The sequence below is a fragment of the Pterocles gutturalis genome, unplaced genomic scaffold (genome assembly GCF_000699245.1).
Source record: "Pterocles gutturalis isolate BGI_N339 unplaced genomic scaffold, ASM69924v1 scaffold11239, whole genome shotgun sequence".
Taxonomy (NCBI): Eukaryota; Metazoa; Chordata; class Aves; order Pterocliformes; family Pteroclidae; genus Pterocles; species Pterocles gutturalis.
Window position 1 is genome coordinate 29,462 of NW_010135820.1, and position 14,311 is coordinate 43,772.

Here is a 14,311-nt window from a genome sequence, read left to right on the forward strand (position 1 = left end):
TGAATGCTCAGATTTGCTTTTTGGGGGATCTTTAAGGGGTATTTTTGTGTTGCAGAGTGAAGTGACATGTTCTTTTCAGATAGTTTGTGTGATAATATCTGTTTTGTTTTACAGCCTGTGTCTTATTTCATGTTTTTAAAGCAGTATGGAGTGAAAGGGTTAGTAGGCAGGGTAGTTTTGGATGTCTAATATCCTTGAATGGTAGTTGTAATAGGTTTACCTATGAAGATAATATTAGTCTGTAGTTGTCCTAAGCACGAGGCAATATTTTTGCTCATTAGCTGTAAGAAATCTAGATGACTAATGAAAACAATTTCAGTTTAAGCAGTCAGAAATCTGCAGAACAATTGTGTTCCAAGCATCACAGACATAGACAAGGACAATCTTGTAGCTTCCCCATGACAAGAAATAGATCTGTATGAGTTGTTCACTCTTTTTTTCAGAGCTGCAGAGGCTAAAAACCTGTGCGTTACTGTTAATCTGGTAGCAGTGGATTAAGTGCTAACACTTCAGCCTCTCAGGATCAACTCTCTTGTCAGCAGAGAACTACAGTAGTGGCTGTACAGTCTCCATCTTGCCAGGAGACTCTTGAAGTTGCTGAAAAAGTGAAGGTCCATGACCTAGTGTACTCTAAATCCTGAGTAACTGATTATTAATGAGCTAGGGACCTGATATTTCCTACATCCTGTTAATCACTGCAGACTCCTATTTTTGTCGTAAACATTAACAAGGAGATTTTTCTACATGGCATTAGCTTTTGTGTTAAAAATAAAAAGTAGTAAATGGTTTAGGAAAGCAACATTGCAGTGACTATGTCTAGACCTGAATTGGGAGCACAGTGCTGTAGGAGTGTACAGTGGATTTTAATATGAAAAAAAATGGTGAATTCTAGTCCAGTAGACAGATGTCTTCATTGACTCGAATTCATGCTAGATAACTTAAAGGGCCTGAGCAGGACCTTGAACAAGAAGCTGTCTGCCTTCTTTTCTCATGGCCAGCTTGGCACAGAGATTTGTAACAATGAGTATGTCTTTATAGCTGATAGAATTCCACTTCTTAACTTGTCCAAGGGAATACCTTTGCACCAGTTAGCATAGTGCTGGCTATTCTAGGTTGTGTTTAACAGCTCTTTGAAATTTTTCTTGCCAAGGACTGAAAACAAAACATAGAATCAGAAGTTTACATTCTTGTCTTTTTTTTTTTTTAAGGCAAAAATAATCAGTAGAAGCTTCATTAGGAGCCTATAGTCACCTAGTAAGTGAAAGTAAGCAGCACTTTGTTCTGTAGTTATGTTTAGAACATTACAGTGATGTAACTCCGAATTATTGTTGCCATACAAGTTTTGTTATTTGCCTCCATTCAGTTTGTATTGCAATTTATTGAATTGCCTTTATTGCAAGATCTCCTTCAACCAGTTCATCAGTTAAGGTCTTTGATTTTGGTTGGTTTTACTGAGCTCACTGTTTTCACCAGAGCTGAAGATCAGGGGATTAACTTGAGTTAAGAGTTCTCCACCTATAGTAGAAAACATTGATGAAAAAAATCAGCGTCTGTATCTATTAGGTCTCCAATAAAGCTGGGAATGCTATCAGTATGAAGTTACACTGCCTCTCATAATGAAGTTAATGGAACAGTGCAACTGGCGGTTGTACTAGAACTAATAGGTGGTAGAAAGCATGCTAGGTAGAATTATGCATGTTAACAAGGCATAATTTCTAGTACATCCCTCTTCTCAGAAAGCAGTTCTATGCAGCAGGCTCATTACTGGCTTTTTCCTTCCTGGATTTCTGTTGCAAAGCTGTAAATAGGCACACTGCACTCAGGTTTGATACTACTTAGAAGTACAAATATCTCAAGAAAATAAAATAGTTGTCAGTGTTATGCATTGTCTCTTACCATTCATTTTATGGCTACTGCTGAAGAACAATTAACGTGTCAGAGTCGTGCCCAGTACTTATACATTATAAGCTTGAGTGCTGAAATGGTGCATAACCACTGCTGTTTTCCGTATCCTGAAATCTCAAGCATACTGATGTAGCTTAAACCACAATCCCATAGTGAGAGGGTGTTAGTTTTGTATACCATACATGGTACATAGGAGCAGGAGGACTAAGAAATAACAAGTACTCTCATGTTAACAGTAAGTTAAATTTGTGCTCCAAAATAGTGTCTCCTTTCCTCCCTCTGATTCAACAGCTCATTAAAGGAACCGAGTATGGAAAGTCTGAAGGCTTTATGCACACTAGGACTGGTAAAGCAGGATGCTACACTTGCAACAGCAGCCCTGAAAGAATTACTGAAGCATGAAAAAGGGGATGATAGCATTTATGAAAGGTGCCTTATTGCATCTGCTGTTTATGCATTGCAAGGTAGAAATGTGGGGGTCCAGAGAGAAGTCTCAAAAGTCATACACAGGTATGTATTTTGTCTTTCTTTAGATTGCCTTATAGATGTTTTGCTTTGATTGCTTTGAATAGTAAGCAAGTATCTTTTCACTTTCATCGTTGTTCTAAAAAAAAAAAAAAAAAAAAAAAGTTGTTTTTCAAACATGAAGTCCTCACTTAAGGTTGTGCCATCAACTTACAGAAGCTTGTTTTCTCATTGATGGGATCAAATGGCAGAAGTTTATGGCTTGTTTGGGGTTTTCTGGTTTTGTTTTGGTGGCTTCTTTGGTAGTTAGATCAGTTTAGTGTTCCATGAAAGCATTTTTCATCATATTTAGCAGAACATTCAACCTAGAAAGTCTCTAGGGCCTTTATTTAACAGCCTGTGAAGCTGTTGTTAATTGTTAGTTAAATGTCTGTGTTTAAATGTTCTTTGGTTAGCCTTAGCATTATAGAAAGGGGAAACTTGAATCAGTGCCTTTAAGCAAGACACACCTCATAGACTCCCAAGTTTTTTTGGAAACTTTTCTTTATGCAAATTATTTTTCTCCAACTGGAATTAAAATTCCTTGTTCTTCACACTATGAGTAGTCCTAAAGTTTATTTGTTTTCTTACCATGAATATTGACGTTCATATTGTACATTCTATTTCTTTAGCTAACAATATAACTTCAATATTGTTTTGTTTGTTTAAAATTTAAATTACAACCCATGTCTATTTTTAACCACACTGGATTGTTTTCTTAATAGAAAATGATCCGTTTGGGATTTATAGGACCTGCCTCCCAAGTCACCAGGTTCATATCTAAACCAGAAAGTCTAATATCCTTGTTCTTTTTCCAGTAATCCAAATAATCCTGCCCTGTGGTCTCTCCTGTCTCGACTGGTTCCACTGTATGCATCACAAAAGGCAAAAGTAAGTGCGTTGCTGTAATGCATGTGTGCTGCTTACATCCTGAGTAGTCTGTGTTATTTCTTAACTAAAAAAAACCCTCACCCTTCAGTACATGGACTAGTTAGTATGAAAACTTAAGGCGCATAGGCACATAAAGAATAATGTGTACATACTGAAGTTACATATCCAATTATTTGTATCTTTCATTGGCTAGCAATTTTTTATCTTCCTGACATAAATTTACAGGAAAAATCTACAGGAATTATTCCAACAAGAAAAAGCTCTACTATGTATAATTTTTGTTTTGTTGTATACATATGTATGTGTGTATGTAAATACATATTAGGATTTACATATGTTGAATTTGATTAATCAGTTTCACTTTTTGCGTTGGCCAGTACTTCCTTGCTGCTTTTATGTTTATTATTAGCTCTTCTCCAAATAAATACTTTGTCTTAATTTATGTCAATTATGTAAACAGAAATAGCATTTGAAAACAAACCCCTTTCTATATGGGGCTAAAATTAGAAACACGAAAAGATCTTGGCATTACATTTTGTATAAAATCTCTCAATTGGTCAGTCATAAAACCATAAAACCAAATCGATTTTCTTTTTTTTTTTTTTTTTTTTTTACTCTTCCAGGGGGGAGCTGTTGCAGGAAGTGTCTCACATGTACTTGATGTAAAACATGGAAAGGTTTGGCTTTCTTAAAATACAGACTTTAAAATTCCATAAACAATCCTAAAATTAATTCCATCTGATCACTTATGTTACAGTGTTAAGTCACTCTTATGTTCTGTTTTATAGGAAGTCCTGCTGAAAGTTAATCAGTTGGCAGCAGGATGTCACATGTTAGAAGATGAGAAAAACAATCCTCTGAAAAATATTCAGAAGGCAATCCACCTCTGTCCAGGTTACTCTTATTCTCAAACAGTACTGATATTTTTTTTCCCCGTCAGAAAGATATTGTGCTAACAGAAAGGTCTGCTTTTCTTAGGGCACTTTGTTGTTTTGGGTTTTCTGTGTATGTTTTGGGGAGAATGCTTGGAGTTGAAATTTTAACTGCCATTCCAAGTTTAGACATGGAGAATTAAACCAGACAAGAAGAAAAAAAATCACTGAGTTTTGAGGCTTGTTATGAAAACTTGGGCAATTCGTTAATCCCTCAGCAGGAGAGGAGATAAGTTTAATTTTGTAAATTAGACAAAAAAGAAAAGCATATGTTCCATCAGAGTCAGTATGCTACACAAAGCAGAATAGATGTATTCATGTAGCTTGAGAATTTGGATTGGAAATGTTCTGTTACAATATGCTGGTTATGAGCTATAGGCAACTGTTCACCTATTACTAAATGGTGAACTTCATTAAATATATGAAGTGCAAATCTAGTGGGGTTTTCAAGTGCTAGTTTGCACTTGATACAGAAATACTAAAACATTGTTTCTTTTGCAGTAATTTTGCTTTGATGTATTAGTGTGGCTGCAAGTTAAAAATTTTAATTAAGTAGACAAAAGGGTATAACTTCTGTTCAAAAGCAGTATACTTTACCTGTTACTTTGTTAGATCTTGTTTCATTTTGCTGGCAAAATACATTAATTGGAATTAGAAACAGCATCTTTGTCTTATAATTTGAAGAATTTTACTAGTTAGAGCAAATAGTTATCAGCTGCCTTGGGCTGAGCTGATGTAAGGGTCTGATTGAATTAACTTGCCTTGTTCTTGCTGTCTCTTATTTAGTCTGTGGTTCCATTGATGGCTGTGTTTTTATGCTTAATCTGGTAAAGGCCATTCTAAATAAACCACCAGCATATACAGAATGGGCATGAATTGCCTTTAATCATTCTTTTCTAGATAATCCTGCTGCCTGGGCGGTGCTGATGGCAGCCTGTCATGCTGAAAACACTGTTGTCTGTCTAAACAACACTCAGCCAAAGCGAATGGATCTAGAGATGTCAGTTTTATCTACAGTTTCGGCCAAAAGTAAGCTATGCCAGTTTTTCTAGTTTAAAAAAATAAAATAAATTTGAAATGCTGTATGCTTTCAGTACTCTTCTGACTTTCATAAACTTGCAAATAAGCTGAGAATTACTCGTAGTGGTTTGAGCTGTAACTGTATTTTATCACATAAAAATGCTAAACCCTAATACACAGCTAGAGTTAATTACTTAATTGTACCATGCTTTCCCCTCCAAACTCAAATGCTTTTTTAAAATGGTGCTTCTGAACTCTGATTCCTAAATGGATGGATGGATCTGTTACAGCACAGGAACGCTGCTTACAAGGAAAGGCTAAAGTACACTAGAGTTACGTAACTTTTCCAGTAGAGGGATAACCTCAGCCTTAGTCTTGCTCAATGTCCGTAGGAATTAAAATTCCATGTTTGATTGTTCTCAAACCATTAACACAAATGGTGTATTCTTTTTTCCCCTCTTCTTGTTTTGAATTTTACCATTGCTTAACTTTCCTGCTAATGAAGGAAGCCACGTCAGTTTAATACTCCTAAAAATTCTCCCATACCAGATCTAGAGCATGTGACATTGTATGGCACTACAGCATATACAGTAATCTGGTAAGTGTTTTGTCTGTTTTTGCAGCTGGAGAAAATAACCTTCCACGTAATTATATCCAGACTGTTGAAGACTGGTGTCTATCTCAAGCTATTACCAGTCTAGAGGAGGCTGGTAAACTCTCAGAAGCTGAAGCTCTTTGTACCAAGGTATGATGGCATCACACTGGCAGATTGTGGTAGAATTGTATAGAAATCATGATTGGTGAGCATTTTACAAAAAAGATGATCTTTGAATTAGCAACTGTCTGTTCTGTCAGAGCTACAAGGTGCAATAGTCATTGGCATTTTCTCTCCCCCCCCCCCCACCCCAGATACTTAACTCTGTTTGCAACACCAAAACTGTGTTAATAGTTGAAACAAGCAATGTATGATGTGACAAAGCTAAGTCTGCCCTTCCTGCCTGTATTCATTAACCTAGTATTAAGCGAAACATTACAGAAATTCAAGGCAAGAAGTCCAGGCAGAAGACTTGCAGGGGACTTAAATGTCTTCTGCTCTGTTGTGTCGGTACTCTATTTCAGAGCCACAAGTCAGTCCTAAAAGTAATTATTAAAAGGAAAAGTCTTGAGCAACACATTTGGGGAAGGGGACAGGGGTGAAAACAAGCCTGAAGTATGTGTTGCATGTGTTCATGGACAGAAAAGTTGGCAAAAGATAAGCAAACAACCAATTGGACTCAGCAGCACACATCCCTGGCTTTCATTAAGGAAGATTACTAATCTGATGCAAACATGCTCCTTGCTTTTGGCATTTCTGTCTTAACAGGGAAGGGAGTTTTAAAAACAAAACAAACACCAAGACTAAACTAAACCAAACAGATTCAGTGAACATGCTGATTTTCCAGGGGGAAGTACTTTCTTGTCTCTTTGTTTGCTTGATGAGGAGGTGTTTTGCTTTTTTGGCCTACTGACCTGTCCTACGTTAACAAGGATCAAAGATTTCTAGACATACAAGGTGGTATCTGGGCATGGGAGAAAGTTATGGTGGATTTTGTTTGGTTTTTGTTGGTTAAAAATCTTAGGGAAAGGACAGTTAGTACTTGTGATCTGTGAAGAAACAAGAGTAGCACTCTCTGGTACCACAAACTCATTGACAATTTACGTTCCCAGGATTCTTAGAAAGAAGTATAACTGGGGATGATGAGTCATGCACTGCAGTTGTTTGGTTTGACACAGGCAACATGATTCCACGCTTGTTAATGGGGGAAAATTGCGGCAAATACTATCAGCTTCTGTTGTGTTTCAGAACATCTCCGCGTGTCCGTGCATTCTTCAGACAGCAGCAGCATAGAGACTCAAGAGACAACATGTTTTGTTTTTCAAAGAGAGTGAAAAGTACAAGTGTTGTTTCTTAGAACAGATAAGGTTTGAGTTATAGTTCTTGGAAGTATTGTGAACAGGTAAAGTGACATGTAATGTGACTTGCAGAAGCTTCACATGCTTCACCTGAGAAGGATAAAGCAACAGGTGGCCGGCTTTCTGTCTTTGCTGTTTGACATGAGTTTGTTCCAAAAAAAGTACTCTATAGGAAATGTTTAGTGAAGTGCTTCTGCTCCAGTGAGAATAAAGCACCTTAGCTGGGAGAACTAAATTGCTTGGAACATACTGATGATGTCTTTTAACCACAGGACAGGTGTTTGCCTCCATTAGCCCAAAGCTTGTCATGATTGTGAAACAAGAGAACTAGAGATCTGCCATTTGCCTATCTATCCTTCAGAAACCTTTAAGGGTAGGACACGTACAAATTTTAGGATAGACTTCAAATATATTTTGAGGCTACGAAAAAAGTTATCTATTTTCATGTGTCAGTTCCTGGAACACTCCTTTGTGCAGAGCAGGAGGAAAATGCCATGCTGCAAGAATCCTGAGAATGCTTTCAGTGCTGTTTTCTGTAAAGACCAAAATGGAAAAATCAAAGTATCTTCTGATATTTGGAAATGATAATTCTGATATGATGTTGAGCCTTATTTTGGGTTTAGGGTTTAAAAAGCTGCCCTGAGCACCCAGGTCTGTTTTTGCTTCTGAGACAAGTTCAGTGTAAGCAGCTGTTACAGTCTCACAGAGAACTTCCAGACAACATCCTGGAGGAGCTTCGCAAGACAGTCATGACCACTTCGACTTCAGTTGCAGCCTGGCAAGTAAGTGTGGATCCTCTCCCTGACTTTCTTTAATAGTTGAAATAATAAGGACTGTTAGTAAGAGCAAGCAGACATAAAGGCAGGAGAATTAAAATGTTGAGATAAACCCCTGCCACCTGCAACTTGGCATGTGAGCAGAAACAAGTGAAATATTTCATAAGCCATAAAAATAGATGGACGTAAATGATTTCCCAATACAGTAATGCACAATTCCTTATTCAGGGTCTGAAAAACGTGAATAATATTTCTCCATAATCTCCTGACATCAGGTCTCACCATTCTTTTGAGTAGATTGAGTCTGCGGGGAAGAAAAATCACCCCTAGAAACAATGTTCACTCACTCACTTCATGGCATCATAAGAGATCATTTTTAGTTAATATGAAGGTGCTATAACTCTGTTCATATGCTGCCTCTGTGAGACAATCTGAGAAGTCTGTCTCACACATGTCAAGAGATTCTTCTGGTCATGCAGCATGTTTATTTATTAATTTTCTAACTGTTCCTGTCAGTTACAGTTACTGTCTTCCTTTACCAATGTTAGCAGCACGTTGTTTAGAAAAATTCTGTGACCTTTCAGAGTCCTTTATGTAGTTGAAGGATTTATGGTGATCCCTCTGCCTGTCAAACAAAAAAAACCCTGTTTGTAGTAAGATTGACTGAAGTAGATTTCAGTCTTAGAAAATCAGTGCAAGGCTGCTGTAGACATCATTGTCTCACTTGTTAAAGGGCTGCAGATCCTCTTCCCTTCTGGAACGTACAAGTATCATTTATGGAAGGGTGGTTTTTTTGACTTCTTTTTCTTTGACTTGTGAGACATCATCTTTCTGAGCTGCAGAACTGGTTCAGATTTGATTGGTAAAACATGGGGGCATGCGAGACATTATTGTATCCTCTATTTTAATAACATATTTTGAAAATGGAGTTAGGGCTTATATACGTTGTTGTAGCATCCCTTGCATTGCCAAGTCTCATCTTGCTTACAAGCAGGGAGAAGAAGTGAACTGAAAGCGTAGGTGGTTTGCGGGGGGAAAGGGTTGTTTTGTTTTTTTAATCCAGGCTACAGATAACGTAGCTCTGAGCAAGATCTTTTCAGTCTTCAATTAAAGAAGATATTTTTCAGGGCTTGGATAGCATTGTGAAAAAGCCTGGCTGCTGCATCTGTTCCTAATGGATAGATATATGCTTTTAGGTTTTTTTAGCTCTAGACTTACTGAGAGTTTGGCAGTTGTTTTGTCTTACTCAGAAGTATCCATCATGATGCCTTAGAGTTTTACTAAGTTAGAGGGGCCATTAACTTTGCCTTTTGCTTAAGTTTTTGGCTTTTGTCTCAATGGTTGTTTTGCAGGATTTAGGAGTGCTGCTTATCTGATGGCTTTTCTACTTTTTGTGCTGTGGCTTACCAGGCAAATAGAGAAAAACTGATCTGGCAGAGCTGCTATTGTGCCTTTGCGTGAGGTTTCTCTTCTTCTTCACATCTTGAGTACTTGGTATCTTCAGCTGCGAAGAACTGAGACCGAGGAAAACTTTATTTTCTGCGCATCAGTGGATGTTTTACTTTACAAAGCAGTCCTGCAGCTTGAAGCCAAGGATGCACAATCTCTCTAGTGCTAACAAAGACTTTTGTTGTCTGTCTCTTCTTAATAGTAACTTCTGTGCATTTGAAAAGGTTAAGAATTTTTCCCCTTCTAACACCAAGCAGTCTTTAGCTAGCAAAAGTGTAAGGACCTTTGCTTAAAAGCAAGGGAATCTTTTTTTTAATAAGAAGTTGCTTTGTTTGCTTGGTGACCCAGCAAAGAATTTTCTAAACATGGCTTATGCATCTTGATGGATATCATGTACATGTAAGGGATTTCCAAATGTGTGGTCACGTCTGCTTCAAAAAATGTGATTACAGAATTAGAAAGGGAGGAGTTAGAATCCTTTTCCTTCTTTTCATGAGCAAATCCAGGACATCTTGTTCTAGCAGAGCTGTCAGCAGGAAGAGCTGTCATCAGGAATATGAAACTGCTCAGATTCCAGCGTCTACTTCCTTAATCCTATCTAGCTCCTCTGGCATGACCCTACTGGGTCAGAAACTGTGTAGCCCAAGGAAACATCTGATCTCTGGCTTGCATTGTAATGTCTTTCATGTTCCTGACATTACTCAGGTGGGCTGGAAAACCTTTGGTCCAGAGGAAAAATTATCTTTCCATCTCTACAGAATTTTTGGAGATAAATGAGGCACCACACAATGCTCTGCTAGTCCGAAAGAGTGACTTTCAAAAAGTCGGTTGTGTTATTTGTTTACCTGTGAGCAATCTCCAAAGTAAGATAGCTGTAAGTTGTCCATGGGTGGTCCAGGAAACTCTGAACTGAGGTACTGCAGTGAGGTGTACTGCCAACTCTGCAGCAGAATGCATTTTCGTGCAGGGTGGTGTACAGTATGTTGTTGAAATGAGGGCTGGGTGGGTGGTGGTGTTTTAGCTAATAGTATGTGGTGGTACTCTTATAAATTGAACTAAATTATATTATCTAATGGATGTGTTTTTTGGTGGCTCCATAACTGATTTTGTTGTATTTTTCTTTTTTTCAGTGGCTGGCAAAAGTGTATCGGTCTCAAAGAATGATGGTTGGAGCAGAGATGTGTTACAGAAAGAGTCTGCAGTTGGCGTCACAGCAGGGCAGCTGGAATGGGAAGTTATCCAGTCTGCTCAGGCTAGCTATGCTTGCACTGGAAAACTGCATGGTAGGATAATAAAAATAACATAGCTGCATGATTTAACAGGAGTTCATGGGATGTACGACTGCTACAGTCTTTAAATGAAGCTGCTGTTTAAATGACTTTGCATTTTATGAATTACATCTAAAGAAAAAAATGAAACTGCAAGGGGCAGTGGACTGTTCTTAGAAAGTCTTTTTGTAAGAGAGGTTGCTGTGAAATAGTCGCGTATAACCACTGTGTTCATAAAGAGGCTAACTTGTTCAATAAGGCTTAATTCTTTAGTAACAGATTCAGTTCTGAATTCCTAGTTGATGTACCCTTCAAGTCTCTGTCCTTCGGTTCAGACAACTGCCTTAAATGTTTTTCCTGCACTGGTGCCTGGAGGCTTCAGTACAGTTTCAAGTAACTTTATGCTGTATGGTCGTTTTTAGGGAAATGTAAGGGAAGTGTACCTTGTGTTATAAAGAAAATTATTCTACTCTTTGCACTGAGGAGCCAGGTGAACATAACTCAAATTCTTGGCGATTGTCTGTTCTCTTTAAGCATTGTCACTCTAGAAACTTGAAGTGCACTGCACACTTCTTTAAAGCCTGGTGTAAAAGGTAGACACTGCTGCTATCTTGGCTAACACTTTTTCTTCTGTTTTAACAGATGAGCAGGCTAACAGCCATAATCAAAATCAGGCACAGGAACCCCATATATCCTGAGTCCTTATATAAGAAAAGGCAGTCAGTTTTATCGAGGCTAAAGCTACAAAGCTGTTGCTCCTGGTGCGAAGAGAATCCCCTTCAGTGTAGACAAGTTTCTCTCTCACAAACCATATGCTTCAAAAGGCAGAATTTGTCAAGTGACAGGATTTTTCTTCCTATAATTCTGTCTGTTTTCTAGTCGTCTACTCTGGGTTACCTATAGCTCCTAAGTATCTCCACAGGTCGCAATGTCACCTCTAACCTAATTAATACTACTTCTTCAAATGCTGGCCTGAATTGCCTGAGAATATACAAGACTTTGTTTAAAAATGTAATTAGTACAGATTTGATTATCTCATCTCTACTTTTTGCTTGAGCAGAGCAGCTGATCAGTGGATTTCTGTTCAGCCTCTCTAATCTGCACTGGCTTAATGAAATGTGCAAAAGCCTGGTGAAAACCTTGTTCAGATCCAAGAAAGCTCTGTGTTTTGAAAATTGCTTGTCTCCCAGTTATCTGTCCAAATGAAAATTTGGGCATCCCTTCCAGTACAGTAATTTGAATGCTATCCAGACACAATGGGGATAAGAAGACTTATCTTTTAATTGCTCAGTAATTCCTCTATTAGGTTAATTACCATATTGGAGTTGGTTCTTACTTCTGGTAAAATACGATGTCACTTCTGGGGATAAATTCTACATTCGAGAATAGTCTTGTACATGGGATGAAAATTGACAAGCTGAAGAGCAAACAGGGGTTTGTGGTTAAAACAAGCATTGCTAAAACATGTATGGGATAAATAAAAAGATTCTTACCATCAACGAGCAAGTGGAGTGCTGGCAAGGCTCATCCTAGAATATTTAGCATGACTTTTCCAGGCTCTTCTAATCACTTTTTTTTAAAAAATAAATATCTTTCTAACCTGCTAAATCCTTCTGTAATTCCAAACAGCTTGAATCAAACCTGTTGTCTGGAGACCGGCAATCAAAACCTGATTTACATTACATACTATGATACAGCCCTTTCTTTTTAATGTTTTTCATTTTTAAAATTTTTTTTAACTTTTTTTTTTCCCTTTTATCGTAGGCTAATGTCTCGAATGAGCACTGGCCATCCTTGGTTCAGGAAGCGACAACTGAAGCTTTGAAACTTTCTCCTTGCCCCTTGGCAGCTCTCCTACAAGCACTACTACAGTATCATCGCAAAATGGGAGCAAGGTATGCACGATCTGTTAAGTTTAAATGGAATACACTATCTAAAAGCACAAGTGGTCATTATGCCCAGATCTAACTCCAAGACTAAAAAATAATTTAAAACAGGAATTAATTCTTGAAGTAGTATGGCAGTTAAAAGGGAGAAGGCGGAAAGGGTTACTAGTATGAGGATAAGGAAGCAGCAGAATCTTCCTACATTCCTCAAAAAAAAGTATATGACTTTCATATCAAGAGAAAAAACAGCTGTAATGCAACTTTTATTTTAATAGCATGTTACGTAAATAAACTAGTCAGGAAGACTATGCATTCTCAAAGAGCTTGTCAAATAGCACAAAGGAAAGAGATACCACTACCCTATCTACTGCTCAGATTCATTTTGATCCTAAATTGGGCTCATAGTCAACGTTCATGTTAATTCTTGAACAACCAGGTGCTTATTGTGGCTTTTTGAGGAAAGGGAGGAAGATTTGGGGGAGGGGGGGGATTTGGAAGCCTCCTACTTATGAGTTTGGTTATTAAGTCTCGTTTGTCTTTTACTGTATTTTTGCTTAAGCTATGGAAAAATGGAATATATTTGATTTTTTTGTTTAATAATTTCACTTGGTTTTATAGATCATTGTAACAAACTGGCTTACTTTCTCTGTGAGCTTTTAAGAAGGTGTCAGGCAGCCAAATGTGATTATGACAGTTGTTGATTATAACAAAATTGGGCTGAAAACTTATTTAATCAATTAAAAACAGTCTTGTTACAATTTCAGATATTAGCTTTCATGAACGGTAAGGTATATCATAAGATCTAATTGATATGCCTAGATGTTTCAAAATCCTGAAACAAGAAATTTGTCAATCTTAAGTAGCAAACGAAAAACAGATGTAACCTCTCAGCAGGCTGTTTAATTGCAGTGTACTGGAAAATCACATTGGTTATAAAGGGCAGAATTCTTGAAACAAGAGCCAAAGCTGATGGAGCACCAGTGAATGAATATGGCATCCCTAAACCTAGTTGCCAGTTTTTACCAGATTTCTAATGACACAGTGAGTTTGAAAATGTCTCAGTTAAGTATCAACTGGCAGTGTTGGAAGGTAGGATCAGCCAAACGGAATTTTAGACTTTGTGTAGTTCTGCAGTTTCACATCTGGCCTCTGTGTTTGCAGGAACTGCAGTACCTTTAGTGAGCGCCTGGATTAACTATATTTGTGTATAACATTAAATTCTGTTGAGATTATTAAGATTTATTGTAGTACTTGCTTCTCTCAGGTGCACTGTCTTCCAAAAGATTTATTTCATAGCTCTTAAACAGGAGTAAATACTGCTGTACTTGTTCAGCAGATTACATATTGAAATCAGAGATGGTGCTGAGTTCACAGACAGCATGATATTTATCATGTTATTGTAGCAGTCATAAAATCTGCTGTTTCAGTCTAATTTGGGTTACTTGATAGTTAAAGCACTAACTTGGGTGTAATATATTGAGCATAACAATGGTAGTGATACTCTTTAGCATTCTAAATGCAACTACGTAGGAAACTAAAGGACATACAACTCTGCTCCCTCACTTTTTTGGGTGGTAATGGAAATAAGGGCCTTCACTTATATTGTTCCTGATCTTTGTTGCTTGCTTGGGGATACTGGTGTGTTACATGCAACCTAGACAGTCACATTTGATTGCAGTTATGTTTTGGTTGTGCTTCTAGGGAGACCCGTCGAATGTTGGAAAGAG

At 37.7% G+C, this 14,311-nt stretch overlaps 1 protein-coding gene across 1 annotated transcript in view; it reads left to right on the forward strand.

Annotated features, from left to right (window-relative positions):
• TTC37 (tetratricopeptide repeat domain 37) overlaps window positions 1-14,311 on the forward strand; it is a gene marked incomplete at its 3' end in the record, with an annotated part of 42,775 nt that overhangs the window by 28,347 nt on the left and 117 nt on the right. The window contains 10 exon segments of the mRNA XM_010082053.1: window positions 2,197-2,415; window positions 3,228-3,300; window positions 3,924-3,977; window positions 4,089-4,194; window positions 5,133-5,261; window positions 5,876-5,997; window positions 7,829-7,987; window positions 10,561-10,713; window positions 12,463-12,593; window positions 14,286-14,311. The exon segment at window positions 14,286-14,311 is cut by the window's right edge and continues 17 nt beyond it. Of these exon segments, the coding sequence (XP_010080355.1) occupies window positions 2,197-2,415; window positions 3,228-3,300; window positions 3,924-3,977; window positions 4,089-4,194; window positions 5,133-5,261; window positions 5,876-5,997; window positions 7,829-7,987; window positions 10,561-10,713; window positions 12,463-12,593; window positions 14,286-14,311 (1,172 nt within the window).